The sequence below is a fragment of the Rutilus rutilus genome (assembly GCF_951802725.1).
Source record: "Rutilus rutilus genome assembly, chromosome: 6".
Lineage (NCBI taxonomy): Eukaryota > Metazoa > Chordata > Actinopteri > Cypriniformes > Leuciscidae > Rutilus > Rutilus rutilus.
Genome location: NC_140214.1, coordinates 44012710 through 44040440, shown reverse-complemented (window position 1 = coordinate 44040440; position 27731 = coordinate 44012710). Strand labels below are relative to the sequence as shown.

General features: G+C 39.2%; 3 protein-coding genes across 3 annotated transcripts in view; all 3 read right to left on the bottom strand.

Moving 5' to 3' along the window:
- The window catches only part of LOC311292519 (uncharacterized protein), a 679077-nt gene that overhangs the window by 402071 nt on the left and 249275 nt on the right, over positions 1-27731 (bottom strand). The gene's annotated exons all lie outside the window — the stretch shown is intronic.
- On the bottom strand, positions 6702-9574 carry LOC311291430 (ribonuclease inhibitor-like; the record flags this gene model as incomplete). The annotated part of the gene is made up of 4 exons (XM_084410465.1): positions 6702-6876; positions 7002-7175; positions 8847-9011; positions 9555-9574. The coding sequence occupies 4 exons, from the start codon at positions 9572-9574 to the stop codon at positions 6702-6704; spliced, it is 534 nt and encodes a 177-aa protein (XP_084266591.1).
- On the bottom strand, positions 9654-27631 carry LOC311292567 (protein NLRC3-like; the record flags this gene model as incomplete). Its single annotated transcript, XM_084412292.1, has 9 exons — positions 27426-27631; positions 26469-26597; positions 25761-25868; positions 25275-25382; positions 24782-24889; positions 13405-13489; positions 12912-13107; positions 11488-12817; positions 9654-10242 (listed from the first exon to the last, which is right to left on the bottom strand). The coding sequence occupies exons 2-9, from the start codon at positions 26525-26527 to the stop codon at positions 9654-9656; spliced, it is 2583 nt and encodes an 860-aa protein (XP_084268418.1). The 5' UTR covers positions 26528-26597; positions 27426-27631.

Below are 27731 nucleotides of genomic sequence, written 5' to 3'. Positions count from 1 at the left end.
CTGATATCCCTCAGGACTACGTGATAAATACACCTCACAACACCTGAGTTCAGCTGACAAACTAGTTCGTGAGGCAAGCTAGGCAATAAAACATAGCGCAGATAACACGTAAGAGAAACGAGTGTTTGTTAGCAAGTCTGTTAACAGCTCTGATAATCGAAGCTATAGCTAGACATATGTGGAAATGATTGGACTGGTCTAATTATCAACAATGGATGAATGAACAGCATCGTAAAAAATGACAGCCTACTACAAGCAAGAGCAACAACATACAACGCTTATAGTTTACAAATAAGAGATTTATTTACTGGTCACTTGATGCGTTTTCTCAGATCGGATAGCTATCTGATTTATCAAAACGATTCCATTTACACCTGGTCACATAAATGTGTTTTTGCGAAACGGATTTAAATTCGATCTTCAATTCCCGCGTTATATGCAGATTTAATGGAGTGCACGTCACCGAAAGCAACAGATTGAGCTGCATTTTATTGATCATCAGCTAAAATTTCACAATCAAAGACCGCAATAAGAGAGAGCAGTAACAGCCCTGGGAAGATCATTTCATATCTTAACTTTTAATGATGATGATTGTGTGTTTAGCATCTGCGACTTACTTTCACTGTGATTTGCGATAGTTTGCACGTTGGCTTGATGAACAGATGCTCAGTTGCTCATCTGCGGTGATGCGTGTTCCAGTAGCGTCGTCATATCTGGCTATAACATATTGCCTATAACAGGGGTTTTCAAATTGGGTGAATGTGAGCCTCCCCTTAGAGTAGGTAAGGACAGCTGAGCCCCCCCTTCCCCAAAATTCCTTCCGCCTGCCCTAACCCACACGCGCCTCTGCAGTAAATGCCATCTTTTGGGTGTTCCAGGCAATGATGAGTTTCAATAACAACTGATAAAATGTAAATATTATTTTATTTCCACAACTTTCTTAAAAGTGCATTCATAAACGATTCTATGGAACAGCAAATAATTTCCAACTTCATGCAGGCCTAATTGAGGCTACTTTTAAAATCCCTGAACATCAGTAGGCCTAACCACAAGTCAACAAAACATGCTTTAACTTGTGCAATCGGCGCCAGAGCCACCGCCGACAACACCTGACGGCTGAAATCTGCACGGTGTGTCTGGGCTTTAAGCGCACATTTGAAGGAGATGCACATCATCTGAAACAAAATCAGCAGTGGTGGAAAGAGTACTGAAAAAACATACTCAAGTAAAAGTACCATTACATTCCCAAAAATATAGTGTGAGTAGAGTAAAAAGTACTTTTCCAAACAAACTACTTGAGTAAGAGTAAAAAAGTAGCTTATTTAAAAGTACTCATGAGTAGTGAGTAGCGAGTACTGAGCTGCGGATTCTACCCCCTTATAATAAACAATGTGCACTAAAATTAATACATTTAAAAAAAAAATGCACTTACTGTAATTCACATTATATTTTGTTCTTTGTCAGAAAGATTGAAGAATATCTATCATCCATCTTTTTAAAATGCATCAAATCAGTAAACTCATCACCATTTAAATCATATTGTTTGAAAATAAATTTCGCTTAAAATTAGGTGTAAGGCCACTGAGCCTGAGCATGCACATAAATATAAATATTCATAACTGTGCAAAGAATTCAAAAACCTTTAGAAACTCATATGATAGTTCAGCATCACACACCATGAGATGGGTTAAATAGAGAGATTAAAAAATACCCGATTTCTCTCCAAAACGGTACCAGTTTTAGTGTTTTGATAAATGAGAATCACTAATATTATCAGATTAGCTCACCTAATGCACTGGAAAAGGCTAAGATAGTGAGCTAACACTGTAATTCCATGCTATTAAATATGTAAAAGTAAATGCACATTGTTCTAGAAGGGTGGCATCACCCCTTACATTTTACACGGCTACATTTACTCATATTGTAATGCTGATAATATAATTTCTAAGGAAAATTGTGCATTAAATAGGGAAGTTATATCCGGGAAACTTTTACAAAAGAAACACACAAACACACACACACACACACGTCTCTTTGTAGTCTCGGCGAAGCTGTTTTATCAGCAGCATCCACACACAAAAAAACTAAAGTTGAACATGAAAAATGTTTTTGCGCAAGTGCACTTGCCAAATGAAGACGGATTGTATGAAATGGATCAATAAAAAAATAAAAAAACGTTGTTTATTAACGAGCTGTAGTCACGCACTGACAGAAATGCAGTTTAAGTTAACGCCATGGTTCATAAGTTGCACTGATACTGAATCTGGCGACATGGCGAGCGTGAGACGCGGCAGTGCACAGATCGTGACGCACGTCTCTATATAATGAGATTGTGAAGTAAATGGGAGCGGGAATTCACCACATTATGAACTCGTCACGCAATTATAAATGTAATCATATTAAATCGTATATATATTCCACCCCATACCCGCTACAATTGAGAATCACTTTAAACATGCAGACGCCTGTTGAGACAATTTGATGTATATTCCACACAACAAAACAATATACAATAAGATTCGTTAACAATGTAGGCTACCTCCTGGTGTTCTTCTAAAATGAATGCGAGCCACAAATCCGTGAGTAACGTTACAGTTTACAAACCCGTGGGAACGGATTGCGAAAGGGACACGGTACAGATTGCAAAAACTGAAGGCATGGTTTAAGTCTGAGAGCGCGGATTAGAAGCTCGTGGGTACGGTTTATTAATCCGTGGGCACGATTTGTTAAACTGAACAGTTTGAGAATTCATGAGTAGCTACTGTTTATAAACTGAGCGGACGGATTGCAAAACCGTCGCCACGGATTGTTTTTTTTTTTACTCACGCAGGTGACTTCCCGGGCTCCGTATCCTCCCTTAATGCTGACTTCTGTTGACTTGGGACAAGAGAACAACGCATTTTAAAGCTAATACTGGCACACACAATTACCGATATCAATAGAGCTGCATACAGTTATTTTTTTCTTTGCGTGTCGCGCCTCCCCTGTGGCTCTTTGGCGCCCCCCAGTGGAGGTGCGCCTCACCTATTGAAAACCGCTGGCCTATAACACGCTCTCACACTTTTTTTTTTTTTTGCATTTTTGGGAGGAGTACAATTTACATATGTGGTTTCAACAACCAGATGCATTTACACTTGTCCAGTTTCATCTGGAATGCGTCTCAGACCTCCTCCTGAAGTGGTTTGAGCGATCGGATTCAAATCCGTCTTGAATGCGTTTCGGAGGGCATTTACACCTGGTCTTTTCACGATCGGATAGCTATCCCATCTGAGAAAACGCATGAAGTGGCCAGGTGTAAACAGCCCCATTACAAAAACATACGCACGAAAGCCGAAAACAAACGCTGGTTGGCCTCTCACGTCCAAATTTGAGGAAGTGGTGGGGGAAGTGACGTATGCCGTAAAGCAGTCAAATTTTGTAGTTCTTTTTGTGCTCTGGTTACTACCCGAACCCTGAAGTTACGTAGTGCCAGTAAAAGCGATACAGACCCCGTCAGGCTATGGCAGACGTGTCATTCAACCTATTGTAAGTCGATGTACCATCACAAGGGTCTTGGAAATATATTATGAAGGTTGAAAAGCTACATTGTGTGCCTTAAAGTAGCGGTCATGAGCGCGTGCACATGTGAAGAGTTTTAACTCTTTCTTCTCTGTCAATTACATGCCTTTGAATGCAACACTCTGCAGATTCACTTTATTTCGACATTGTCTAATAATCCAAATGTAGTTGTATAAGTTACTATTATACAAACCAAAGGACAGGCAATGATTTTCAGGCTATACAGATGGCAGAAATAATGCTCGTCTCTTCTGTTTTTGTTGCAAAGATAGCCTATCTACTTATGATAATAATAGTCAATTAAATAAAAAATATATGTATATTTTATATATATGACGACTTCATGATGCAAAAGTAAAAAAAGTAGATAGGCTATCTTTGCAACAAAAACAGAAGAGACTATATATATATTTATATATGATCTGAAGTAACTAGCTACTTGAGTAGTTTTTTCATTGGATACTTTTTTTACTCTTACTCAAGTAACTATTACAGTTTTTCTCGATTGCTTAAACACATTTCTTGAAACTATGCCTCATATTCTCAAAACTGTAAACACAAATCCATAACGTCTCACCCAATTCCCCAAACATCCTATTTTCAGGTCAAAATGAAGCTCTACTCTCAAAACCATTCACTCTTGCTGAAAAACCAAACTTTGGCCTCAGACAGGACACACAAGCCCTCAAAATCACACACTACAACATAGTCTAACACACTGGTAAGTTATGTTGCTTGTGGTTCCCCCCCTCACAAACCTTTTCACATGATGAACACAAAAGACACAACCAATGGATACATTGGCACATTTTTATTCATTCATGTACTACACACACACACACATTTTTTTTCTCTCAAATTTTTTTTTTTTTTTTTTCATATTTACTGTAAGATGTGTGTGACCATCATATGACAGTGAAAGAGCACACACAAACCTTATTCTAATATGGAAGTGTATTGGAATGGTAAATAGTGTTGGTAGGTGACAGGAGGGCCACCACTCAAGGAGGCAATAATGAACACATCTAAGAATGTTCCAAATACCATCATTGGCCTAGAAAGATAACATTCTGGGAGTCAAGACTATAAAGGATGAAGGATGCCCTCCCTTCACTGTCACACTCTGTGTCACTCTGTGTTACTGTACGACTGCTGGCCTTTTCTTGCAAGAAAATAAATCTCATCAAAGACTATTGTAAATGTTTGTTTCTTATTCAGTGATATAATTTTGTTTGCCACCACACCTCCCTGAAGGTTCTCGAGGCGACGGTAAAGCAACTCAAATTTGGCCTTACTCGTAGCCCAGCCTCCCTCATAGTCATACCATTGACTAAGACATGGGCAACTAGAGTGGCTTGAATTTCATCTGAGACTGCTTGTCTTCTTGCCCTTCGTCCTCCTCCTCCCTCCTCCTCCTCCTTATCCCTCCTCGATCTCTTCCTTCATGTCTTTCTGGATCCATTGTTCCAAAACTCAATAAACTGATTTGGGCCCCTTTATCTATCTATTGAAGGATCTGATTGATGTGTGTTAAATTTTGACTCTTAGTGTTTCCACTTGGGTAATTGTGTGCTAACTGAGCTGAAGCTGTGCTGATTCGAGTGAACAATATTGAGTGCTAGTGCTTTATACATGACAACATGGTGTAGGGCAATGAGAAATGAAGGGATTTGTGTGTAGACTTTTGCAGTGACAGTTCAACAAATTTGACCCATGTGTCAAAACAGGGAATAGTGTTTATAGTTTAGTGAAATGGGTGTGCTTTTTGATAAATGGCATTATGGTTTTGAAATTTTAGTTCAAAAGCCTGGTTATAGTGTTTAAGCAATCGAGAAAAACTGTAAGATTATTACTTTTACTTTGAGTAAATATTTCTATAAGTATTTGTACTTTTACTTAAGGACAGTTTTTGGATACTCTACCCACCTCTGCTTACAGAAGGTATACTTAACTAAGAACGTTTGTGGAAACATGTGAAGAGTTCAGATGCAAAAGCCTCTAAGTGCCATCTGAAATTTTCTTATAGATTGATCATTTTTATCAAGCTCATATTTAAATTCAGTAATTTCATTTAAATGACAATTAATATCTACGTAGCAGCCTACGTTCCTGCTGGATCCTGCAACCTATCTGGCAACCTGGAGTCAGGAGGGAGGGGGAGGGGATACACCGCTCTACAGTAATTTGAAAGTGATTGCAGTACCAGTTTTGGCCACAATCTTACATACGGCTCCTTTAACGATAAGGTGCAGCTTAAGGTGTAACTTAAGAACGACTTAAGAAGGATTCGGGAAACGCAGCCATGATCATATCACCCCCGTATTAAGATGCATTGGTTACCAGTTTCTTTTAGAATTAATTTTAAGATTTTATTATTTGTTTTTAAATGTTTACATGGTACAGCCCCTCCGTATATTGCGGATTCAGGAGCAGAAGTCAAAGAGACTTTTACAATCTCAGTCACTGGATCAGTCTATCACAATATATCAGATTAGCATCTACCCTTAGTGAGCTCAAAAGACATTTAATCATACATGAGTCATGTCTTTTGATCATACATGAGTGTCGAGGCACTGTTGTCACAGGTGTGGGTTTTAAGAGTTTGAAGATGGTTTAGGTGTATTTAAGACTCCTCAGAGTCTGTGGGTCTTTATCTGTGAGTAGGTATTTTGCAAATTCTGTATTAATAATTATTTGTTTATTATATTTTAATATTTCATTGTTTGTGCAGCACTAGGTAAACATTGTTGCGCTATTATGTGCTTTATAAATAAACTGAAATTGAAATTTAAAATTGAAAGAACAATGGAAAATTCATAAAGGTTTCATAGCTTCATGAAGCGTGTTTCGAAAGCTCCCGTCACTGCACCAAACATTTTACATTTTGTGAAATACAAACTGAACAGTTCTGAACAGTTCTGATTCTGATGTCAGAAAAAAAACATTGTTCTGCCTCTACAGAAACTGAAATAATTATTGACCCATGATCAAACTGTCTTAATCAAATATTTAAAGCTTTATATCACGTTTTAATTGTGTGTTTTTAATTCGCCGTTTAATTAAAATTAAATTGTTGTGGCTCTGTGTGACGCTGAGGGAAACATTTTAAAAAAAAAGTGATATTATAAATAAATGAGCAATACTCACGTCAGTGTGTTGAGTTGACAGTGTATATCCTGCAGTAGAGCAGCGATCTGATTCACTCGTGTGTCTCCTAGTTCATGTACACTCAGATTCAGCTCTCTCTGGAGTAACGGGTTTATACCCACAACTCTATTCACATACTGACAGGCTTCCTCTGCAGCAGGACTCACAAACCTGCAGAAGAGGCAATTCAGTTCTCAAATAAATGTCCAGCTTATTATATAACTAAAATAATATATTAGTTATGAATATTTAGCCTGCATAGAGCTAATTTAGTTAATTATTTGATCCCGTCTCACCTCAGTGTCTTCAGTTGACAGTCTGGATCCTGTAGTAAATCATTGAGCTCCTTCACTCCTGATTGTCCAGGATCATTTCCTGTGAGATCCAGCTCTATCAGGTGTGAAGGGTTTGATCTCAGAGCTGAAGCCAGAGCTTTATAACCTTCTTCTGTCACTCTGCAGTTAGAGAGTCTAGAACAGAGAGGAAAACATTCAGCTGATTAATCAGTTATACCTGAACAATATAAATCTGAATGATCGCTCTTCCAGTCTCCTCTACAATAAGGAAGCCCCTCTTTCTGGTGGTCTATGGCACATTCAGTGGTGTTTCACTGGTGTATTGCATGGATAAGTGCAGTGATTCCCCCCCGGGCGCTTCAGCATAAAGAGCAGTTTCCCTAAAAGAGCAAAACTGATGTTGAGCGTCTTTTTAAAGATGCCTTTCCGTCCGTGTGTTTCTAGATGCGGTTGTTCCCTGTCCTCATCTGATGGCCACGATCTCACATGTCTGGGCCAAGAGTGTGCTGAGATAGTGTTTGTGGATGGTTCATGTCCTCACTGTGAGAACAGGACCATGTTGACCCTGCGGTCTGGACTGTCCTTCCTCGTGAAGGCTAGAGTCTCTCTGCTGTTACCCAGCACTGCCTCTGCACAAAGCAGAGCCGCCAATACGGTTAACACTGTAGGAGACCCATAATGTCTATTTGACCTTTAGCTCGTATCACAACTAAACTGTGTTGACGGTTATCATCATCATGACAGAGCCCATAGCATTTGATCTGATCTTGATGCAACAAATTGTCCAGCTTATTATATAACTAAAATAATATATTAGTTATGAATATTTAGCCTGCATATAGCTAATCTAGTTCATTTTTTGATCCCGTCTCACCTCAGTGTCTTCAGTTGACAGTCTGGATCCTGTAGTAAATCACTGAGCTGCTTCACTCCTGATTGTCCAGGATCATTTCCTGTGAGATCCAGCTCTATCAGGTGTGAAGGGTTTGATCTCAGAGCTGAAGCCAGAGCTTTATAACCTTCTTCTGTCACTCTGCAGTTAGAGAGTCTAGAACAGAGAGGAAAACATTCAGCTGATTAATCAGTTAAACCTGAACAATATAAATCTGAATGATCGCTCTTCCAGTCGCCTCTACAATAAGGAAGCCCCTCTTTCTGGTGGTCTACGGCACATTCAGTGGTGTTTCACTGGCGTATTGCATGGATAAGTGCAGCAATTCCCCACGTGGCGCTTCAGCATAAAGAGCAGTTTCCCTATGTTATGTTCGCTAGTTTCCAATATTTTTTATGGCTGTAAGGAAAATGAGGAAGAGAGCCAAAGAACTCTTCCTGTGAACTAACATAATCAAGAACAGCAGCTATGACCATCTCCATGGTAAGCCCTGTCCCTACCATCCCGTTGGCATGAAGGACTAGCATTTTGGGCATTCGTGGGGTCATAGGGAAGTTACGAATTGGGGACCCCATTTGTTAGCCCCCTGATGGAGGGAATAGAGACGTTATGTACCTCCTGCCACAACCCTGAACTATCCCACTGAATGGCCGGGACCCCGTCTCGGCTCCTCAGCATAAACCTGAATGAGTGGATGTGTGCCGCCATCTTATACAGCTGTATGTACGGGGGAGTTGCTGGGCATGCAGATTCCACTGGCCATTTTTCTAGAACTCAGAGGTGATTGGAACTGACCCCATTTGTCAGTCTTTAACATAATGTCTCTGTTTCCTCTATTAGGGAATGAGGCGTACATTAGTAACCAAGAATTTCTCTTGCGCTGTTGTCTCCAGCATCGCTCTGTCAGTCATCGAGCCTCACTCTCGTCATGTGACTCCTGTGGCTCAACTTACCTCAGTATCTCTAATTTACACTTCTTCAGCCCAGTGCAGAGCAGCTTCACTCCTGAATCCTGCAGATTATTATTGTTCATGTTCAGCTCTTTCAGATTGGCATCTGATCCAAGAACTGCAGCCAGAGCTGAACAGCTTTTATCTGTTAAGTTACAATCATTTAACCTACAAGGGAAATAAATCACATCACAGAATTAGATGGAGCACATTCAATACTTTTTTCAAAAAATAAATATTAAATATATTTTCCATTATAATTTTTTTACATAAACACTTTTTACATAAACTAAGCATTTAAAATATCAAATTATTGGGAGATACAGTAACAACCGATAATGTATTAGTAATGTATAATGTATGTATAGCCTGTTTTATAAAAATATCAATGTTTTATATTATAACCTTTCAAAATTTCAGAAAGATTTCATCTTTCATTTTGGCAATATAAATAACATATGTACCAAATAGCATTCTTTCCCCCAGTTTGGGTATATGAATAAAATATATACTTTTTTCCCCTCAAGTATGAGTATGAGCTAATATATAATTCTATATAAATCATAACAGTCTGGTGTATCATATAATGTAAAACATGCAAACATTTTTACAAGGTATTTTATATTTTTTCTAAAGGTTTGATAAACTGTCTCCACTAAAATAAAAAAAATAAAAAAATCTGACTATTATTTCATATATCTCAGGCTTTACAGGGATAAGTTCACGTTCATGATGAGGAATCACTATAGAGTCATGTAGATGAAGACATTTTCAGATGAGAGCAAAACATGACAAAATATATTAAAAGACTCACAGAGCTCTTCTGGAGGTTTTGATGACTGCCGATAATCTAATGAGACACTCGTCTGACTTCTTGAATTTCTGAAGCTCAAACTCCTCCAGCTCTTCCTCTGATGTCAACAACACAAAGGCTAAAGCAGACCACTGGGCAGGTGAAAGGTCACCAGATGAGAGACTTCCTTTGCTAAGGTGGGTCTGAATCTCTTTCACCAGAGTTTGGTCGTTCAGTTCATTCAGACAGTAGAACAGATTGATGGATCTCTCTGCAGGAAGATTATCTTCTAATTTCTGCTTGATGTACTGAACTATTCCCTTGTTGCTCTGGTCATTGCCATCTTGCTGTGTCAACAAACCTCGTAAGGGTCGTCGATTGGACTGGAGTGACAGACCGAGGCGGAAGCGACGGAAAATGTTCAGGTGTCCATTGTCCCTCTCGAGCGCCTTGTCGTCTTGCTGTGTCAACAGACCTCGTAAGAGTCGTCGATTGGACTGGAGTGACAGACCGAGGAGGAAGCGAAGGAAAAGGTCCAGGTGTCCATTGTCACTCTCGAGCGCCTTGTCCACTGCAGTCTTGAGAAAATCAATCATGGTTTCATTTCTGTTTTTCTGTTCTGTAGACTCATGATCAAACACACTTGTCTTGTTGATGTCTAGAAACAGATGTGCATAAAGGGCTAGGGCTGGGCGATAATTCGATCTCGATACGGGATCGCGATAATATTCTGAACGATTTCGATAATATGCTTGGGACGTATTATTCGATATCACATGAAAAACTAAGCGCAACAGTATCTGCCGGCTGCCGTATCTGCCGGCAGGGCACGCCCACTTCTCAGCGAGCACCTTGGCTACAGTAAACAGAAGGAGACTGAGAGAGAGGGAAAAAAGTTGTAAAAAGGATAAAAAAAAATGAACGAAACTGAAGTTGAGGACAGCGAAAATAATGCCGAATGTGAAGGCGACATCACTACATAACTCGAGACCGAAGACATTGTTGAAAAAAAAGGTAACACGACGTCAATTGTGTGGACGCGTGGTTTGGATATGGCAGACAACTGACAAGCTGAGCCATATAGCATTAATTATCACAGGCGATCCCGATCCGTGATAATTAATGCGATATGGCTCAGCTTGTCAGTTAACTACGTCTCTGTGTTGGTAAATGCTGCTCCATCTGAAAGCAGGTGATGGCGATTTACTACTAATCAAGGAACCGGCTTTACTGACGAGATGTGCCTAACAATGTCATGCGATATATCGCCCAGCCCTTGGTTTACTATGTTTACATATTTGTGCAATTTTGGCTCAGATTTCATTCTACTTATAAAACAATTCTAGAGATCTACCTTAATCTTACAGGTAGTATTTGTGCCAGGGCCATGTTTACTCTTTTTGTAGGCTACTTGAGATGTTCACTGTCCAGCCAAAGCAATTTGATGTGATAGTTGTCACAGCTGTTAGTTTATATACAATGTTTCAATAAGTAAAAGTTTGTATTATTGTATAAAGGGAGATGACTCATGTTTGCAATTACAAATGATGTGCACAACCTTTTATTTTTGTATTTTTCAATACCTCCAAATACGCTGCTCTCTTGACCAATAGAAAGATTCATAAATGTGGGAGTGTAATGTGAATCCTTTGGCTGCATGAAGACCTTAACAAAAATATTTTGTGCTCATTATTGAAAGGCATATTGTTTAATTTTTTATGTTATTAAACTTTATTCTAAAGTTTCAGTGAATATCTTGTTTCTTCAAGCTTCAGGATGTCCCTTACACTGGCAGCATCTGCAAAAACTACATATCGTGATAAGAATCGAGATCGATCAATATGGAAAAACATATCGTGATAAAAAAAAAATCCATATCGCCCAGCCCTATAAAGGGCTGCAATAAACTCTTGAATGCTCAAGTGAACAAAGCAGTACATGGTACCAAGAACGATCCCTGTTTCCTCCTTAAAGATCTGGGTACACATGCCTGAGTACATTGATGCCTTATAGACGTCAATACCACAGGCTTTCAGGTCTGTGTCATAGAAGATCAGGTTGTTTTTTTCCAGCTGATGAAATGCCAGTTTCCCCAGTGAAAGGATGGCGTCTTTATCCCAGGAAACATCTGGTGTGTATTCTCCATCATACTTTCGGCGGCTCTGCTGGATCTGAAAGCAGAGAAAGTGTGTGTACATTTGTGTCAGGGTCTTGGGAGTGTCTTCAGTGTTTGATTCCTGCAGTGTTTTAGAGATCTCATCAGCCTGAGTGTTTTTCACATCATTATTTCTTTTCTCCTCCAGAATGTTCTGGAGAACCGTGGCTGAAATCCAGCAGAAGACTGGGATGTGGCACATGATAAAGAGACTCTTTGATTGTTTAATGTGATCTATGATTGTGTTGGCCTGATTCTGATCAGTGAATCTTTTTTTGAAGTACTCTTGCTTTTGTGCGTCACTGAATCCTCGTATCTCTGTCAGCCGGTCGATACAGTCAGGAGGAATCTTACTGGCAGCTGCTGGTCTGGTGGTGATCCAGATGAGAGCAGAAGGAAGCAGATTTCCCTTCATGAGGTTCGTTAGGAGAACATCCAGAGAGGCTGGTGACGACACATCACGCCACGTCTCGTTACAATCAAACTTCAGAGGAAGGCGACATTCGTCTAGTCCATCAAGGATGAACAGCACTTTGAATTGATTCCTTCTTGTAAGGTTCAGTCCTTTTGTCTCTGGGAAAAATTGAGTTATAAGGTCCATCAAACTTAGTTTTTCTTTCTCCTTTAAGTTCATCTCTCTGAATGGAAGAGGAAATATGAAGCTGATATCTTGATTTTCTTTTCCTTCAGCCCAGTCCAGAACAAACTTTTGCACAGAGACTGATTTCCCGATGCCAGCGACTCCTTTTGTCAGTACAGTTCGGATCTCCTCGTCTTGTTCAGGAGCTTCAAACAAATTTGTGCATTCAACCTGTATCTCTTGTGCTTCATGCCGCCTGGAAGCAATTTCAATCTGTCTCACCTCATGTTCAGTATTGACCTGTTCACTGCCACCCTGAGTGATATAGAGATCTGTGTAGATGTTATTCAGAAGTGTGGAGTCACCTTGCTTCGCAATTCCTTCAAACACACATTGATACTTCTTCTTTAGGCCACATTTCAGCTGAGGAATGAAGAACAGCTCTTCTAAACACAGGAACAGAAAATAGATAGTTTTAGTCTTCATTTTCTCTCCTACATTTATAAGAGACAATCTGACAGATGATCATGAGTCTCTTACCTTCTAGAGCATCAGCAGCTTCATCTTGCTTCATCTCTCTCAGGTAATGTAGTGTGAGATCAAGAGCTGATTCTGTGATACTGGATCTGTTCTCAATAAAGTCCTTCACAAAGTGTTGTGTGTTCTCTTTGTGTAATATTTTCTTAAACTTCTCCAGTTCATTCTTCAGAAATGTGATTATTTTGCTCTCAAGATCCTACAAACAAAAGTAAGAGAAAAGACACAATTTAAACCAAATTTACATCTACATTTGGTCAACAATTTATTTATAACTTATCTATAACTTATATAATTTATAACTATTATATCTATAAAAAGAAATCCAGTTAAAAGACTAACATGTTACCCAGCTGTTATTTGTAACAAATAGAAAAATAAAAAATATATAAGTGCTTCAAAGGAAAAATAGTGATCTAGAGGAATTAAATTTGTTTTTCAATAACATATTTGTTTTTTGTAAATATTAAACATTTATAAAAATGTGTTTTCCTACCTGGAAGATTCCTAGAAGATTGTCTTTGAAATTCTCTTGGTTCCTGTGAGTCTGAATGTCTGAGTCTAATGTCTCATATTGAAGCCTGTAATCAAATAAATAAAATAAATACTGATTTTCCGGGCAAATATCACAAAAAGAGAAATAAGCATTTGCTGTGAATACTAGGGGTGTCCCCGACTATGGATTTTCATAGTCGAATCAGAATCGTTAAATCTTGTCTATAGTCGACTAATAGTCGAATCATGTGAATGGGGGCGGGGCTTTAACATTTCAAAGCCGCGATGTACAGAAAAATCACAAAGATATAGAAGAAAATGTATAAAAACATTTTGAATCAATAAAACTAAGAAATAACATAAATAACTCCAGAAAGGCCACACTGCAGACAGAATTTACATTTCACATGCAAATCAAATTAAATCGGCTAAATTACCTGTGTGAGCAGGCTCTAAGTAGGCTACAGCACAACATCGATGCACCGAAAAAATAAACAATTAATTTACAAAATGTAATTAGAACAGAATATACTTTTCTAATACATAAAAATACAAAACGAAATAAATCAGAATCAAGTCACAACATGAGGAGCAAATGTGTGCAAAATGCCTAAAGTATATTATATATTATATATAATATATATGTATATTATATTCAGTACATATCTATCTGTAAACATTCTGTTTATAGTAATAGCCATCTGTATATTATTATATTCAGTACATATCTAGCTGTAAATTCTGTTCACAGTAATAGTTATCTGTATATTATATTCATAGGACAATCTATCTGTAAATTTTTGTTTATAATAGTATTCAACTCTATATTTATTCAGTACATATCCATGTTCTGCACTTATGAACCACTGTATATCCTGCACTTGCTGCTATTGCACTTCTGGTTAGACCTAAACTGCATTTCGTTGCCTTGTACCTGTACTTGTGTAATGACAATAAAGTTGAATCTAATCTAATCTAATCTAATCTAAAGTGCAGGGGAACATATATTCAAAACACAAGCCACAAATAGTTAGATTAGATAACCCTGACAGATCAATAAATAAAATAAAAATAAAGAAATTATTAAAATAACGAGAGTTAGTCAGAATTGTCAACTTTGTCTTTTTAACTGCAGAAACAACAATAAATGCTAAACTGGAGTGGCAGTCTTTTTAGCTAAAAATGTTCACAGCATCCAAAACTCAAATTAGAACCGGCTGAATGTTTTGAAATCACTTGTACCCTACCTGATCGAGAGAACAAATCCAGTCTTTCACTCTGTCTGTGTCCGTTGGAGTCTTTTTAAATTGTGCGCGCGGATAAAATACATTCTAAAACACTTAACGTGAAAAACGTTTAACGACTTAATCTCCTAAAATAGTTAAATTAAAATACGAAAACGCTTTACTATAGTAGGAACGCATTGCGTTCATATTCTGGGTTCATCTGCTTATCTGCAGATAGTATGGTTACTTAATAAAGTGTGTAGGCCTACTGTGTACATGCATTAAGCCACGTTAAAGTGCCTTTTTTGAGCGTTTTAAAAGCTTTTTTCACGTTAATCATTTTAGAATGTCTCGTGGAAAACGTCTCAGGTTACGTATGTAACCCTGGTTCCCTGAGAGGGAACGAGACGCTGCGTCGAGACGCGGTGGGAACGCCCTGCGTGATTGCATCGTGAAGCACGTGTATAATCAGTCCAATGGAAAGACGAGACGTCATAGGCGGGTGACGTCATCGACCAGGAAGCTATAAAGCACCCCTGAAAACAGACCGCGACAGCTTCTGAAAAGCCGAAGCAAGTCGATCACAGGCATGCAGGGAGTATGGCAATGCGACGCAGCGTCTCGTTCCCTCTCAGGGAACCAGGGTTACATACGTAACCTGAGACGTTCCCTTTCAAGGGAACTCGAGCTGCGTCGAGACGCGGTGGGAACCCTATACCCACGACGCCATATGACAAATGCCTGTTCTGTATGAAGACCATGCGCACACTAGGAAACAAGCACCCTAGACCCTGGAGTGGAGCCTAGGTCCAAGTTATAAATCTAACAAATGTATGCGGTGAGGACCAGCCTGCCGCATTACAGATGTCATAGAGTGAAACTCCTGATAATAAAGCCTTAGAGGCCGCCATACTCCTGGTAGAATGGGCCGGGACAGCCAAAGGTGAAGGCTGTCCGGCCGCTTCATAAGCAAGTGAGATAGCCTCAACTACTCACTTGCTCATTATCTGTTTAGATGCAGGGCAACCCAACTAGGTAAGCCGAAGCAGACAAATAATTGCTCTTATACATACGCCACAGGGAGCTCTGTGGACATAAGCATCCAAAGCCCGGACAGGGCATAACAGATTAAGTTTTTCCTGATCTGGGGTATTAAGGTGGAGGACAGAAGGCCTGCAGCACAAAAGACCCACAAATTTAATAGGGACCTAGGAATACAACCCGGCAAGGGGTGAGGAAAGACTACCACCATACCAGGTGCAAATCCAAGTACGTGCAGGCCTCAGCCTCATGTACCACGGAGAAGATGAAATAAGGACCTCTCCTCAGAGATAACCCAGCAAAGAAACATTCATTGCAGAAATCAAGTACTGTACCATAGGGCAGATAGCAAGATTCAGAAGGCGTTCTCCGCACCAGGCAGAGAACAGTTTCCATTTCAATGCATATTCAGTCTTCTCGTGGAGGGAGCTCTAGACTGGAGTATGGTCTCCACGACCTCAGTCGAGAGACCTGAATCTATGAGCTGGGCCCCCTCAGAGACCGAGCCCACAGTATCCATAACTCCAGATGAGTGTAACTCCCGGGAGCAAAGATATCTGGAAATGCGTACAGGTGAAGCCTCAACCACACCTAATACGTTGCATCCAGTTCAAGCAGAGCTGGACGCGTCAGGGAGAACCACATAGAGCAATGCATTGTATAAAACGATGCGAAAGGTAGACTTGAGTCTTGACCGAAGTTCTCCCAAAGGAGCTCCACCACCTCGGGGTGAAGTCTCCATTCCCCGGGCCTCAGCCCCTGCCTCAACAGGATATCTGCTCTGATATACGAGACCATCAGTGCGTTGTCCAGAAGGACAAGCACATGGTGACCTCTCAGGTCTGGCAGGAAGTATTTGAGAGCTCGAAATACTGCCATCATTTCTAGCCGATATATGTGCCAAGAACGCTGATGGTCCCAAAGACCTTTCGCCGAGCGGCCACTCATGACCGCCCCCCATCCCGTGAGGGAAGCATCCGTCGAAAGCATACGCGTCGATAAGAAGCCCCCAGCACTGGGCCCTGGGTGAGGAACCAAGGTTTCTTCCACATGACCAAGGCACGAAGGCATCGCCGCGTGACCTTGATCATGCGAAACGGATTACCCCTCGGAGAAAACCCCTTGGTCCTGAGCCACCACTGCAGAGGTCTCATGTACAGAAGGCCAAAAGAGATACGTTGGACGCAGCTGCCATGAGCCCCAACAGTCTCTGAAACTGTTTCACAGTGAGTGACTGGCCTAGTTTTACCCCCTTTATGGCTGTGAGATAAAACACCCGGAAAAGTGGTCCTCTGAGCTGGGAGGAGCACACTCTTCTTGGCGTTGAGCCACAACCCCAACCTCTTAAAGTGAGACAGAACGACATCTCGATGCCGAACTGCCATCTGCTCGGACTGAGCTAAAATCAACCAATTGTCGAGATAATTCAATACGTGAATGCCCTGGAGTCTCAGAGGAGCCAGAGCTGCATCCACGCATTTTGTACAGGTGCGGGGTGATAAACCTAGACCGAAGGGAAGAACCTGATACTGGTATGCTTCGCCCCCGAAAGCAAACCTCAGGAACCTCCTGTGATGAGGATGGATAGATACATGGAAGTACACGTCCTTCAAGTCTATTGTGACAAACAAGTCCTCGGACTGAGACTGTGACACAATCATATATAGCGTAAGCATACTTTGAACTTGAGATTCTGAAGCCTGTTGTTTAATTGACGCAGGTCTAGAATAGGACGCAACCCCTCATCCTCTTTCGGAACAATGAAGTAATGGCTGTAAAACCCTGACTGTCTGATGGGAGGAGGAACCCCTTCTATAGCTCCTTTTGCAGAAGTGTCAGTACTTCCTGCTCCATAACCAGAGCCTGCTCGGGGTCCACCACTGTGGGGAGGACCTCTAGAAATCTGGGCGGACGAGAACCAAACTGAATTCTGAAGCCCTTTTCTATAGTGTGCAGGACCCACTGAGAAATATGTGGCAGTAGTTTCCACGCTGCCAGAAATTCTAATAGGGGAACCAGTCTCTCGAGACTGGCCTCTGGATTTGGTTGAACAGTCACTTTGGTGCCCTGAAGCGGCGAACCGGCAGGGAACAACCGAACTGACCGCTCTACGCCCCTCCTCGGAGGATCGTATGGGGACGCTGACACCTCGGTGCCCTGAACGGAGAACCGGCAGGGAACAACCGAACTGGCAGCGCTGCGACACTCCTCAGAGAGTCGCACCCCAGAGGGTGCCGAGGAGAAACGATTTCTCAAAACCGTCCCTGCCCCGGAGGAACCTTCAGAAGCCTGATAGCCTCAGCGTCACGACTTCTTGTCTAAGTTTTATTAGAGATAACGACAGTCCTCAGATCTTGCCTACCTCTAACTAGCTTTGTTCCTACGACCCTCCTCGGAGGATCGTTGGAAAAAGCAGGCACCTCAGTGCCCTGAAACGGCGAACCGACAGGGAAACCGAACTGACTGCTCTACGACCCTCCTCGGAGGATCGTTTGGGGACGCTGACACCTCGGTATCTTGAAACGGCGAACCGGCAGGAAAACCGAACTGGCAACATTGCGACCCTCCTCAGAGAGTCGCACCCCAGAGGGCGCCGAGGAGAAACGATTTCTCAAAACCGTCCCTACCCCGGAGGGGACCACCCTCCGAAGCCTGCAGCCTCGGCGTCAGGGCTTCTTCTTCCAAGATATTTTTAGAGATAAAACAGTCCTCAGATCTTGCATATCTCTAACTGGCTAGACTGCGACCGCCACCCAAGTCACCTTCGATTGTGGATGAACCCGAATGGCGAATCTCTGTTTTGCCGCACTCTATGCTGCGAGGAGCTTAGTAGGCTGAGACTGCTCCCGCCCAGCAGTCTCAGGAACATTAGATCGGTGAGGAAGAAACCTCTGGAACGCCGCTGAAGAGTTATTTCTTCGTTTTTTTTTTTTTTTGAAAGCGGAGCGTCCAGAAGAACAGACATATTTTAATTTCTCTTTACATCAGAAAAAACTATACATATATATATATATATATATATATACATATAAATATATATCACTCCGTGGCCACCAGCAGGAAACAACCGAACTGACAGCGCTGCAACCCTCCTCAGAGAGTCGCCACCCAGAGGACGCCGAGAAGAAACGATTTCTCAAAACCGTCCCTCCCCGGTATAGTTTATCTGTTGCACGACGCAATTCTCGAATAGCGTCAGTGCTGTTACATCCTCGCATTCATCCATGTCCTTAAATACTTTACCTACCAGTGCTACCTAATAATATTTATGATGGCTGGTGGGTAACATTGGGGTTATGATGACGACCCGGGAGAGAGATAGCTCGCAAGCGTCTCTTTAACCCGAGGCACTGTCATACCATGATACTTTATACCCATAGCATTACTATAGTAGAAGTTTAGGGATAAACACAAATAGAAACCGGTTTATTCCACGATCTCGACACCTCAGTGTGGAGATAAGGAAAAAACGGCACTCCCCGATGAGGAGGCTCGTCCTCCTCGAAGAACGGCCGGCGGGAGCGGAGCGTCCTCACGGACAGCTTCTCGCAATGCTCACAGTCAGCCCCCTCGAGAACTGACTGTTGGCATGCTCCACTCCCAAACAAGCAACACAAAGCTTTTACTCTGGAGTGTGTGTCCCCACCCGTGATATAACGCGGGAAGGGAACAACACAATGCTTGCTTGCTCTCTTTTGCCATAATATATAAATATTGCAACTTGACAGACAACAATAAATATGACAAGGACAGAATACACAGATCGCTTGCTGAAGGCACAGAAGCTGTCGCGGTCTGTTTTCAGGGGTGCTTTATAGCTTCCTGGTCGATGACGTCACCCGCCTATGACGTCTCGTCTTTCCATTGGACTGATTATACACGTGCTTCACGATGCAATCACGCAGGGCGTTCCCACCGCGTCTCGACGCAGCTCGAGTTCCCTTGAAAGGGAACCAACTTGTTAACGTTGGCCGGCAGAAGTGCGATCATGGTTTTCCTGATGCTAAATCCAGCCTTGGAGAATATCCTTTCTAATGGTGTACATCCACACTTTAGATTTTCTTATCCCAGACATTGTTAAAGATTTAAATCCTTGCCGCCAAGACGCTCCTCTGTCGATCACGGATTGAAAGTGAAACTTAAATCTGTCACGGGGTGTTTGGATTTATTCACGCACGTTAAAAAATATTTATTAAAAGCTTTTTTCTTTACACATTTTTATATTCAGCATTATCATAATAGGCTGAATATTAACGTATTGACAGAAAACCGGTAGTTCTACAGATGGTGGACAACCAGAATGAGACTTTTACCGCCGCCGTTCCCGTGGCGGAAAAATTGGGATGTGTATTTGCTGCCTTTTACCGCTGAGTGGCGCTGTAATCACAGACTTTGAAAAGTGTCAGTTTATTCTCTTTATGACGTAATCTGCCGCGGCAGTAATCTGAGCTGAGGCCACAGATAAATTCAAGATAAATATTGTGGTTAAACGAATTCAAATTCATTAAATTTAAACAAAGTAGACACACGTTAAAATTGTGTGCCCAGTTTTTCTATAATTTAGAAAGCCTATGTCAATAGGTTACTTATTTACTTCGTGTTATTTTAATGTGTTTGTAGATTTATTAACTGAAACATAACAGTGAAATTAAAATAATTTACCATAAAATTAAAACATTTTCAGGACTTGCAGTTACTAACCGATGTTAGTCGGTTTAAGCATTCTTTGTTATATTCAGAATTAAATAGGCTTACATGTTGTTTTGATTATCAGTTGAATTAATTAATAAATAATCAACCACAATGCCTATTACTGCCGCAGCAAAAATAAACCAGTCGAATTTCAAAGTCGTTCGCGAAATGACTAGGCTATACCTGGTGGCGCAAGTGACAGGACAAAACAGCAGCAACTGCGGCATTTTAAAAGGTAAGTTTCCTATCTGTTTATAAAAAATAAAAAAAAAGAAATATGGCGCAAGATCTTGTAAAAAAAAAAAAAAAAAAAACTTTTTTCATTATTTGAACAAAAATTAGACTGATTGAATATGTAAAAATATAAAAAAAACAAAGCAGAGAATAAAACAAACTTTTAGGGAAAAAAATATAGGCCTATTATGCTACAACAGAAATGGTTAACATTAACGAAAGTAAAATATGTAAAAATACATTTAAAACAAAATAAAACAAAACAAATTCGTGGCCGAATTCAAATCGGTTCAAATCCCGAACAAACAGTAATAGACCTAGGCTATTCAGACGATAGCTCTGTGGTCAATGCATTAACAATAGCCTCTCGGACCTTCAAACGATCTGAGATCGAATCTCAGTGTAGCCGACAGTGTTTATGTTTTTCCGTTCTTGATGCTTAAATATGCATCTGTTTATTAAAGTCAATCGTCTTGTTTAATTTTCAATTGTACATTACAACATAAATTTGCTACATTCCAGTTGTGCCGCTGCAAAGACGACACATCTGATGAAGGAAGACTGTCAGCCGATCGCACCAGAAAATGAAGATGATGAAGCTCGTCTTTAATCTGCTAATTTTTTTTTTTTTGTGTGTGTGAATCATTCACGAGATTGAGATGACTGACAGTGATACCCGGCCATAGCAACGGAAGACATTTTTCAAAACAGATCGAACAAATCAGAAAAATACTTTCAATACAGTATTGCTTTCAATTAAAAAATAAACAATGAAAATGTAAAAGAAAAAGAAAATTAATTAAGTTTGAAAACCCATCGCACATTTCAAGGTATGAATAAAGTGTCGGGACAGTTTATTTAAACAGGGTTGCATCGATAGAGTTTATTCCCTTTGTGATGCAAAATAAGAAACACAGAATCTTATTCTTGCAACATTCTATTGTCAAAGAAATTGCAGCTAAATTAAAAAATTTAAACGGTACAAAACGAAAAAAGTTCAAAGCAACATAAATTAAGAACAGGCGTTTTTCTTTGCCTCTCTCGCGCTGGATATTTTTTTTACTAAGTTTGGTCTCCCTCACTGCGCGCGGCGGGTCTTTCTCGAAATTAAGCATTTCAGCGTAAAAAACACCATACAGGTGATAATACTGTATATGTCGCTGTGTGTCATCCACACAAATCACGAAAGAAAAAACTGTAACAAATAGCTTTTTTTCCTTCAAAGATACAACATGCCTTGCTGAATTCACCTTACAATAAAACGAGGTGGGTCGCGAATTAAAGAGCTCTGTATCTGCTAAATTGAAATTGTGTGTGGAAAACCTTTAAATACAATCAATAAAACTACAATATATAATTTAATAAGATATAGGGCCTACTGTACATAGGCTATGGACTTTTGGAGATTTTGAGATTAATCCTTAAAAGAATTTAGCCTTTGCCTGCTCATCAGGCTGGCTCCGACACTCTCCATATGAAAGACGGAACATTAACACCTCTGTCCTGCACCCCCACGATAAAGCAACTATTGCCTTCTCCAAACCCCCCACAGGCTAGCTGAGTTTGCAAAACAAAACAAAGAGTTTGCCACTTGTCGTGGTGTGCCAAAACACTTAATTATAAACTTCAATATTTCATTCAAAACAATCTCAAAAGGCTTTGTGACATTTTGAAAAGCCGTGGATGCATTACTGCCACTGAAACCATGAACGCAACAGAATACTGGTTCTGATTTTATTGTTTGTCGTTTAAACGTCATATATATATATATATATATATATATATATATATATATATATATTTTAACAGAACTGCTTTTGAAATTACAATTGGAATTATTATAGGCTACAGAAGTAAAGTCATTGTATAATATTTGTTCCTTAGTGTAAAATGGAAATGCATGGTGATTTTATTTTGTAAATAGGCTATAAGCAAAAAACTATGTTTTAGAACTAGACAAATCTCTCTGCATCAACAATAGACTATAAAATGCATTAATAGGCTAATATAAAAATATCAGTAGTCCAAGTTAGTTCGGGATTCGAACCCGTGTCATCTAAATGATCGTAACGTAAGTTCAACCACTCGGCCACGATTCACTCGTTGCGACATGGCCTAACGTTCCAGTGTGTGTTCGCTCACACGAGCGAGAAGCGCTCTTCATTCAAATGAACGCGCCGCCGCGTTTGTCCAACACTAATTCAACATGCCAGAACAAAACCTGGCTTTAGAACAATGCATAGCGCCACTCGTCGTGGTGTGCCAAAAAATGTACAATAATTTAGTTTCATTTATTTCAGTGTTAATGTTTGAGTTAAAAAAATCCTCTACAAATTAAATTAACACAAAGTCGGCTATAAGAGTCCTTTATAGGCTATGTAAAAAAGCAAAGGGCTTACAGTCTTAACATTTAGGCTACTTTGCTTAAATTCGATACATTTATTTTCAGTAGGGCTTAATAAATTTGTAGGGATGTAATTTCAGTGTGCTTTACCAACGCTATGTATTCAATTAAAGTTCCAAGAGGTCTGGTCTCTATATTTCCTTCCCAGCTGACACTAATATGCAAGTGCACAACAAAATTCTATTCTAAAAAAAAAGTCTATAGGCCTACTATACTGTTGTAGCCATTAAATAATCTCATTTTGTATCATATTTGTTAAAATATTATAATGTTATTTTTTTCCATCTATGTTGAATATGAAAAGTGAACAGCACGAGTAAGATAGGATGCATTATATCGAGAGATGGATATGGAGTGGGTCAGACATGATTTTGACCACTTCATTAAGTTTTGTTTAGTAGAAAACCTTTCTTTAAAGTGAATTTCGTTTTCTATAAATTGTATCTTAATTTTAATCAATTTTTCATCAACCAATTGCCTGGATTTAATAAGTAAGAGAAGCAAATATAACAGACACTAATCATGGAGGCGCCCGCGCGGTCACTTGCATTGCACGTCAGCTGGAGCGCATCTCATCCTCCTAACTTAACGAAACTCAGCGTATGCCTCACACAGACATGATAAATACATCAAATACACAAAGCTTGAAATGTCTTCAAACGAAATAATTTAAAACGAAAAGAAAAAGGCTACTCTCTGATTATGTCTTTATGTGCATTTCTCTCTAGGTGCGTTCACTACAAATATGGCGATCGTCAACTTCATCTTTGCAGTCGACACTGTCAGAAAACACTAGTTTATTGATAAAAATCAATGCACGCATCACCGGATTTACAAATACACATCTTGCTTGTTGCACACACACATTATGTCGAAAAAACAAAATATTATGTTGAAATAACATTATTAATAATACATCTTTTAGAATATTTGATTAAATGCAGATTGTTGCGCTTGTTCAATTTAATAAAATTAAAACTTTAATTGTGATAATTAAAATAATTGAAAATTAAATATTTAGTGGACAAGTTTTGCTAATTTATTATATAGGCTATTATTTATATTGCCTATATTAAGTAGGTCATATTAAGACAAGGCATATATTAGTTATTTTAGCTGTTAGGAGAAAAAAAAATCTAACGAAATCTAAAATCTAAATCTAATAAATCAAAAAAAAAAAAAATCTAACGCCAATTCAACATGCCAGAATAAAACCTGATTTTTGAACAATGCCTAACGCCACTCGGCCTGGTGTGCCAAAACACTACATTTTAAACTTCAATGTTTGATTCAAAACATTTGATTCAAAGACATTTGTTTAAAGCAGTAGCCTAGCCTATATACATTAAGGGCATTGAAACCAGGATCTTAACTAAAACGCGTTCCGCGCAATCTCTCAAAAATTATGCCACACTACTCCATGTATTTTTTTTTTTTAAGGACTGCTTTTGAAATCACTATAAATTACTATGCAATTGTATCTCTCACGAGAGCTCTTCATTTATCTAATTCCTCAATAGAATGTAGCCAAAGTGGCATGATCCTCATTTCATAACACCTCTGCGAAGATTCGACCGTGAGATCGGTAGTCGAATCAGGCTCCTCCAATCGAAGCATCGAATCTTTGACTATTCGGGGTCACCCCTAGTGAATACTCTAATAAATATTTGATCGGATTTATGATAAATATTTGATCTAAAAATGTTTCATGATTGGTATTCACTGATACAACTTTTAAACACAGTCAACGTGTGACAAAAAATTAGAAACTCATGAAATACCTTTTATTAGATGATGCCGTTTTCTCACTGAAGTCTGGTGGTTTTCCACCTTTAGACCGATCACTCTTCAGAGACACAGAGCTGGACACATGTGAGCCTGATCTTACACTGATGACACAAAGAACAGAGAGAGAGAGAAAACACTTTACTACAGGAGATACTACGGTCTCATTTGAAAAGATTTAATATTGCAAATAGTAATTAAATGCAGTATAGCTGTGCATTTGTCCATTTATGACTACAGTCAGATGGATAAATATATACATGTTTAGTTTCATGATCTATTTTCCACAGTGAATTAGTGAATTTTCCACAGTGAATAGTGTGTCTCCTTGTGGCTGCCTGTGTAATTGTGTTACTGGAAGGAGTTTCATAAGGTTCCCAGGAATTGAGTTTTATTGAGACTTATTGTTTTATTCAGTCAAGATCAATCATATACACCACTGTGGACAAATAATACAACAATATAATGTAATGTAAACACACAAAATACCTTTTATTAGATGATGGTGTTTTCTCACTGAAGTTTGGTAAATCTCCACCTTTAGACCGATCACTCTTCAGAGACACAGAGCTGGACACATGTGAGCCTGATCTTACACTGATGACACAAAGAACAGAGAGAAAACACTTTACTACAGGAGATACTTTAGTCTGATTTGAAAAGGTTTAATGGTGCAAATAGTAATTAAATGCAGTATAATGTGCATTTGTCCATTTATGACTACAGTTTGATGGATAAAAATATACATGTTTAGTTTCATGATCTATTGTCCACAGTGAATTAGTGAATTTTCCATAGTGAATAGTGTGCCTCCTTGTGGCTGCCTGTGTAATTGTGTTACTGGAAGGAGTTTCATAAGGTTCCCAGGAATTGAGTTTTATTGAGACTTATTGTTTTATTCAGTCAAGATCAATCATATACACCACTGTAGACAAACAATACAACAATATAATGTAATGTAAACACACAAAATACCTTTTATTAGATGATGGTGTTTTCTCACTAAAGTGTGGTGGTCCTCCACCTTTAGACTGATCACTCTTCAGAGACACAGAGCTGGACACATGTGAGCCTGATCTTACACTGATGACACAAAGAACAGAGAGAGAGAGAAAACACTTTACTAAAGGAGGATCAACTGTGTGTGAAACACATCTGTGTCTTTATCTAATCCTCCACAGAAATACACACACTCACACAATTTACTGTTTAATAGTTAACTACTATTTTATTTACTGGCTCACATTAGTTAAACGAGTTCTTTAATACACATGAGAGAGATTAAACATGTTAAAAAATACTTCACTCTAATTTATGAGAACATGTCAAGTTTTTGTTTATTGACAGAAATAGAGAGCAGAAATGTCTGTGCGACACAGTTGTGTTAGCATACTTGAATTAAATTAAGTGTATAGTTGTTTCCTAATGTCTGTCAATAATTTTATGATCTAAAAACTAAAGTCATTTATTTGGATTAATTCAGCATCTAGAAGGTTATTAACAAATTATAAACTGTGATATTTTCTATAGAGCAAACAGGGCTTTATTGACAATGTCAGAGTTCATTTAAGAAGTTAAAAATTGAAGTTGTGCAAATATAAATCAATGCTTAAAGTTGTGTTATTGACAGGGAAACACAAAGTCCAGTGGAGTTTAAACTGATGAAAACAGACGCAGTCTTACCTGTGTTTCTCTGAGAGACTCATCTGAGAGAGAGAGTCCTTTCCTCTTTCCTCTGACATACTGCAGCTAAACTGACACTGAAAACTGATCAGCACTGCTTTCTGAAAACACTCAATCCTTCAGCATCACCTGGAAATGACACCATTTTACACAGATGAAGAACATCTTATTTAAGACAATAATGAAGAATGCTGAGTAATCATCAACAACAGCAACAGCAAAAACTATCTATAAAATAAAGTGAGTTACAGACAAATATATTGCCATGTAAAATAACCGAATGGTCTTAATCATTTCTGATTGTTTAATGAGTTTAACTGACTCTAAATATTAATTCATTGGGGAACAGAAATTGTGTTTAAAACTTTGAGCGGGAAAACTGAACCCAATGTGTTATCTTCTCTATTACAGTTTATCATTTTACAATCATATTTACCCAATCTTTATTAATTGTTGAATCGTTTGTCATTTAATCATTACTTCAAGTTCACAGTGATGGTTGATTTCATTACTTTCAAATGATCCTAAAATAACTGATTGAGTAAAAGTAACCTGAATTATAATAGACATACTGTATAACTACTAATCATAATTGCTATATGAACTGAAATATTCAGTTTAATAACAGCAGATTGTTGTTCATTGCCGTCAGGCTTCATCTGTCTGTCTACTGTAAATGTCTGCTTCAAAAATACTTTCGATTTCACAAAAACAACAGCCTAAAACTGAAGAGGAAATGGGAGAAAACTTTCAGAAACATGTTTGTTTTAAATAAACCTCTCAATAAAACGTTTTGTGTTTTAACTTCAAAAGATTGTAATTTCTGGAAGATTCTTCGTCTGTTCGGAGTAGCAGAAGAACAGCCTTCTGTAACTTCACATTTAAATCTCGCTTAATATACAATATGAAGTTCCTAATAATTACAAATGACTTTAATGGAGAATGTAATAAACTTACTTGCAGTCTTGTCCACTAAGAAGAGAGTTTATCAGTATTTTAAACTCAGTAACGCTTGTTGTCAGTCCGCGCGCGTCGTTCTCAGAATCTCTTGCTGGTCTCGATGGATTGTGGATTAAACACAGAAATGGCCGCGAGTGTTATTAGTGAGCAACAGGTTTAGGTGTCTACAGGTGTTGTTGCTTTCGTTTTCCTCTTCTTCGTGTGTTTTACAGGAGGGTTTGGAACAGCTGAACAGTTGCACACCGACACCTACTGCACTGGAGCGGGATATTACACCACATATATCTCTAAATCCTGTTTAAA